General features: G+C 51.9%; 2 protein-coding genes across 2 annotated transcripts; both read left to right on the top strand.

Annotated features, from left to right (window-relative positions):
* Window positions 1-345: 345 nt before the first annotated feature.
* On the top strand, window positions 346-1,830 carry IUM83_00493 (RxLR-like protein; the record flags this gene model as incomplete). The annotated part of the gene is made up of 1 exon (XM_067924269.1): window positions 346-1,830. One exon carries the CDS (start codon window positions 346-348, stop codon window positions 1,828-1,830), a length of 1,485 nt encoding a protein of 494 aa, XP_067788582.1.
* Window positions 1,831-2,535: 705 nt separating this feature from the next.
* Window positions 2,536-4,038, top strand: IUM83_00492 (RxLR-like protein; the record flags this gene model as incomplete). Its single annotated transcript, XM_067924268.1, has 1 exon — window positions 2,536-4,038. One exon carries the CDS (start codon window positions 2,536-2,538, stop codon window positions 4,036-4,038), a length of 1,503 nt encoding a protein of 500 aa, XP_067788403.1.
* Between the last annotated feature and the right edge of the window lie 1,962 nt (window positions 4,039-6,000).

Genomic DNA, 6,000 nt, shown 5'->3' with positions numbered 1-6,000 from the left:
GGCTCATACCACTTGAAAGTTGTTATATATCAGGCGTTCCTTATTCACGCCCTCGTCTGTACGTGTACCAGTACAGTACAAGTTCTTGGACGGGACATGAACGTGTAGCCTTTGATGATGGAACGAAGTCCCACCTGATAACGGGTTGTTGGAGACGATCGCACTTTGATCCCCGATCGTTGCCTACTATCGCATCTGTTCGGGCAGAACCTGTACTGTAGTGTACAGGTTGTACATTTTTGAGCCTGCCTCACGTTTCCGCTGCGGCATTCCTTTTTGGTTCCCACTTTCGTTTTTGCGGCGTGCACCTGACATTCACTGTCAAGTCGAGAAGCTATCCAGGATATGCTTTCTGTTCGGGCGCTCGGGGCTTCAGCCCTGGCGTACGTTCTCTTGGTTACGCAGCCGTCGCAGGCCGCGGACTACACCGTTAAGACCGATGCGTCAACGACGCTGATCGGGTCGTGGGAAGGCTGGGGCACGTCGCTCTGCTGGTGGGCCAACGCCTTCGGAGACCGTGAGGACATCGCCGACCTACTCTTCACGCAAAAGGATACCGTGACGCTGAAGGAGGCGTCGTCCGGACTTCCGGCGCTCGGATTCAACATCGCACGCTACAACATTGGCGGTTCGAGTAAGAACGTCATCGATGACAGCGGCACCGAAATCGCGATGAAGATGTCGCCGAACATGCCGGCGTTCAAGTTTATTGAATCCTTCTGGTTGGACTGGTCTAGCAATGACACGACCAGCAAAAGCTGGAACTGGAACGCCGACGCCAAGCAGCGCAAGATGTTGCAGTTGGCAACGCAGCGTGACGTCGACCTCACAGAGGCGTTTTCGAACTCGCCACCATGGTGGATGAACAACAACCATGCCACTGCTGGCGGGGCGAGTGGTACGAAGGACAATTTGCAAACCTGGAACCACGGTCAATTTGCGCTGTACCTGGCTGCCGTCGTGAAGCAAGCTAAGGAGAGCTGGGGCATTAACTTCAACTATGTCGAGCCGTTCAACGAACCGATGAGCTCATGGTGGCAGTTCCCCGGTGGCCAAGAAGGTTGTCATTTCGATGTGGCCACGCAGAAGGATGTATTGGTGAAGCTTCGCACGAAGTTGGATTTCTTCGGGCTGAAAGACGTAGCTATCGCGGCATCGGATGAAAACTCGGATACCCAGGCACTATCAACGCTCAACTCTTTGTCAAGTGATCCCAAAGTGATGACCACTATTGGAAAGGTCAACACGCACGGGTATGGCAATCGTGAGTCGGATCGGGCACCATTGAAGGCACTGGTGAAGAAGGTGAACAAGAAGTTCTGGGACTCCGAGTACGGTGAAAAGGACGCGACAGGGCTTAGCTTGGCTGAGGCTGTTGCCATTAACATCAACGAGATGGGCGTGTCTGCATTCGTCTACTGGCAGCCGTTTGACGGCGGAGGCTGGGGCCTCATCAACTCGGCTCCGGGGAATATGACGATCGGCACGCCCAACCCCAAGTACTACGCACTAGCACAGTACTCCCGTCACATTCGACCCGGCATGGCCATCCTCTCCACGGATGACAAGAATACTGTCATGGCTTACGATGCCAAATCCAAGCTTCTTGTACTCGCAACGGTAAACGCGGGTGCCGCGGCTTCGAAGGTCACGTATGACCTGGCGAGTTTTTCCAAGGTGGCGGGCCCGGTTAGTGCGTGGACGACCGAGACAAGCGGTACGGGCGCACTTTACAAAACGTCGAAGGTCGAGTTGTCGGGCACAACTTTCGGCGTGTCGATTCCGACCGCATCGGTGATGACGTTCGAGATCCAGGGTGTTACAGTCTAGGCCTAACGGGATGAATTGCTAAGCTCACAAAGCAGTCAATGAATTGCTGTGCTTCCAGGATATTCAGACACTCAACGAGTGTCGCGAACGTCCGTCCCGTCATCGCGCCCGTCAACCTGGAAAGCATCAACAGGTTAGGATGTTCTCAGGTTTTTACATCCGAGTTACTATCCTCTGGATTTTGAGGAGGGTAACGCCACCGAGCCGTACACGTATCATTGAGGTCCAGGATCGGAGCCCAACGTGAATGAGATCCATTTACAGGTGTACTTCAAAGTACGACGTAGTTGCTACTCAATTGCCGGTGCGCGTCGAAGTGGATGCCGAACGATAAAGTAGGCGACACACGCACAAGTTGTTTATCTGTAACGTAAGAATACACTGACAAGTTGTCGGTGCCAACACCAATGTGAGAGTCTTCCGACCTCCATTTCAATGTAAGGATCTCAAATCGCCACCTTCAGATCTTCACCTGCTCTCGCGGAACATGTTAACCCCGCCTGGCTCACGAACAGCGCGTTATCCACCGACCCTGATGCAACTTGCATCATTGTGGCTCCCGATCAGTGCTCTTCTGAAACCGGACACACGTTGCTGCGATTGCGAGCCGCACGCAATTTGAGACTATCCTTTTCGGTTCCCACTTTCGTTTTTGCGGCGTTCCCCTGGCAATCAAGTTTCTGCAAGCAACAGCACCGTACTACCATGCTTTCTGTTCGATCAATTGCAGCGGCGACCCTGGTCTGCTCTCTCCAGCTCTCTCATCTACTGCATGCCAACGCGGATTCCACAGTCAAGGCGGATGCCGCTACGACGCTAGTTGGGTCGTGGGAAGGGTGGGGCACGTCGCTCTGCTGGTGGGCTAACGTATTCGGTGATCGCGAAGATATCGCCGACCTACTTTTCACTACGAAGGAGACCGTGACGCTGAACGGCTCCACATCTGGTCTGCCGGCGCTGGGGCTCAATATTGCGCGTTACAACATCGGCGGCAGTGCCAACAACGTTGTCGACGACAGCGGAACCGAGGTCTCGATGAAGGCGTCGGACAAGATGCCAGCGTTCAAGTTTATGGAGGCCTTTTGGTTGGACTGGATGAGCAAGGACCCTACGAGCAAGAGCTGGAACTGGGATGCCGATGTGAAGCAGCGCGCAATGGTCGGCCTTGCTACTAAGCGTGACGTCAATATCGTGGAGGCGTTTTCCAATTCACCGCCGTGGTGGATGACGAACAACCATGCCACCGCGGGCGGAGACGATGGTGGCAAGGACAACTTAGAGGACTGGAATCATGATCAGTTCGCGTTGTACTTAGCCACAGTGGTAAGCCACGCCAGGACGAGCTGGGGCATTAACTTCACGTACGTCGAAGCCTTTAATGAGCCCATGAGCACCTGGTGGGAGTACCCGGGTGGTCAAGAAGGCTGCCATTTCGAGGTTGACACGCAAAAGGATGTTTTGGTAAAACTGCGTTCACAGTTGGACACTCTTGGACTGAATGACGTGGCGATCTCATCGTCCGACGAAAACTCGCCCTCGTTGGCACTCTCGACGCTCACCTCCATGTCATCCGACACCGACGTGATGGCTGCTATCGGGAAGGTGAACACGCACGGCTACGACGGCCAAAGCCCATACCGCGGAACCGACCGAGAACCCTTGAAAAAGCTAGTGACCCAGTCAAACAAAAAATTCTGGGATTCGGAGTATGGCGAAAACGACGCAACGGGGCTGAGTCTGGCTGAGTCGATCGCTCTTGACATCAACCAGATGGGTGTGTCTGGGTTCGTCTACTGGCAGGCTCTCGACAGTGGAGCTTGGGGCCTCGTTCAATCCAACCCGGGCGATAACTGGATCGGCACGCCCAACCCCAAGTACTACGTGCTAGCACAGTATTCACGCCACATTCGACCCGGCATGACCATCTTGTCAACGGACGACACCACAAACACCGTGATGGCGCTCGAAGCCACCTCAAAACTACTAGTGCTCGCAACAGTGAACACGGGGGACTCGGCGTCGACGGTCACGTATGATCTCTCCAGCTTCAAGACGGTGGCGGGTCCGATCACTGCTTGGACTACGGAGACGAGCGGTACAGGCGCGCTTCACGAGTCTTCAAAGGTCGACCTGTCGGGCACGTCGTTCAGCGCATCGATCCCGGCAGCATCGGTGATGACGTTCGAGGTCCAGGGAGTTGCCGTCTAGGTTCTCCAAAGCGACAGTGTTGATTCGTAAATTGTGTGACCAGATTCAGGGCAAAACCGAACGGAAAACCGGGCACGATCAAATATCCACATACCGGTAGATGCATCCACCGAGTTGACCGCACGCAGGTTCGTTCATGACCAACCCATCGAGATATTCTTGCCATTTCGTAACTCGGTGAGGCGGTCAAGAATAAATAGGCAGGTAATATAATATATTACCATATTACCATACTAGTAGTATCGATTATAATATTATTATAATCGAGCCATATTTTGGCATATGTACAAAAATCTACAGATACCGCTGAGAAACTTTGGCGTCATCAACTTTTTCGTTGTACAAGACTCGGGGGTCAAGAAAGACTCGCGATTACGGTATGATACAAAGAGCATACCGTATCAAGTGCAAACAAAATCACAAAATATGTGATTTTATATTATAACCCGTTAGAATCAGAAATTAGACCTGATTCTCTTCGATTCGAGTGGCTGGCCTCACTTGCGCTTTTCGCGTCCAATGGGTAAGCGCGTGTGTACCCAGCGTACTGAGGGAGAGAATCGAACTGCTCAAGCAGTGGAAAGCTAACCCCCTCTGGACTCTAGAAGAAGTTGCTAATAATGTCGGTGTAAAGACGTCAACGCTGCAAGACTGGCGCAATCGCTACTGGGACGACCTGGACGACATTGCTGGATCCGATCGTAAAAAGGCCAAGGGAAGCGGGCGTCCACGAAAGGCAAAACCTTACGAAGCCGATGTGGCTCGTTATTACATGGCCAAACGAGGTGGTTGCCAGCATTTTTCCAGGACGAGTCGAACAGCAATAGCCAGCGAAGCTGAATCAGGGAGTTCATTAAGCAAAATTGGAAAATCAAGATCCAGTCGGAGTATGTTAGCGGCGAAGGTGCTAGTGGAGGGCGGAGCAGTGGTGGCGGTAGTGATGAAAATGGCAATGACGGCAATAATGACAGTGACGGCAATAATGACAGTGACGGCGGTAATGACAGTGACGATGGTAATGGCAGCGGCGGCAGTAATGACAGTGGCGACGGTAATGGCGGTGGCGGCGATAGTGATGAAAATGGCAGTGGCGCGAAAACGGCAGCGGCAGGGATAATAGCCGTGGTGAAGGTACAAATGGAGGGCAGAGCAATGGCGGTGATGACAATGGTGGTGACAGTGATAGCAATCGAGGTGACCGTGAACACATGTCGTCAACGAAGGTTTTGGTGATAACGGTAGCCTTTAAGACGTTTAAAGCGGTTATGAAAGCAGTGCTCCGATCATTGATATCGATACTGATTCCCTGGATGGTGCTTGCTGGCTTGTAATGGATGGCCGCCCTGCAAACACTAAAGAGAGAGAAAGTCGTGCAACTCGAAAAGTTTTCAAGAAACGATTTTTGAAAAATTAATTTTAAGGTGGAGCGATGGATCTACCTATCGTCCGATCTATGGTGACGACATCACAAGCCTGCAACCTGGACATTACCTGAACAGACAATAATGGACTATTTCATTATTCGTTATATACCGCGGAAGCGTGGTATATTGTACGCGTGTGGTACACTTTCATACTCAGCGATATAACAGGCGTGGAAAATAAAAAGGATATGAAGACGTGGTTAGAATCTCCCTGCGATGTATTGAAGTGGGGGTCGTATCCCTATGTTTTATCCCTGTCTCAGGGGACAACAATGAGAGCGTCATCGTTGTTGAAAATGCTCTTCAACCGGGCCCCACGCGGCTGTACCGTGTAAATAGTTTTAGGGGTGGGTATGATTCCGGGGAGGCTTTCGGGGTGTTAACATGACTTTTAGTGTAATAACGTAAGATTCACGCGGATGAATTGCCTCCCACACCATGTCAGTGTGACGTTGTTTATACAAAACCACTGCAGTCAAACAGTGTCGTGTTTTGCACTACATGGATAAAATATCTAGATTGATCATGGAGCTACGAT

This window comes from Phytophthora cinnamomi (assembly GCF_018691715.1).
Source record: "Phytophthora cinnamomi strain GKB4 chromosome Unknown Contig53, whole genome shotgun sequence".
Taxonomy (NCBI): domain Eukaryota; phylum Oomycota; class Peronosporomycetes; order Peronosporales; family Peronosporaceae; genus Phytophthora; species Phytophthora cinnamomi.
This window is presented reverse-complemented; position numbering and strand designations above follow the sequence as displayed.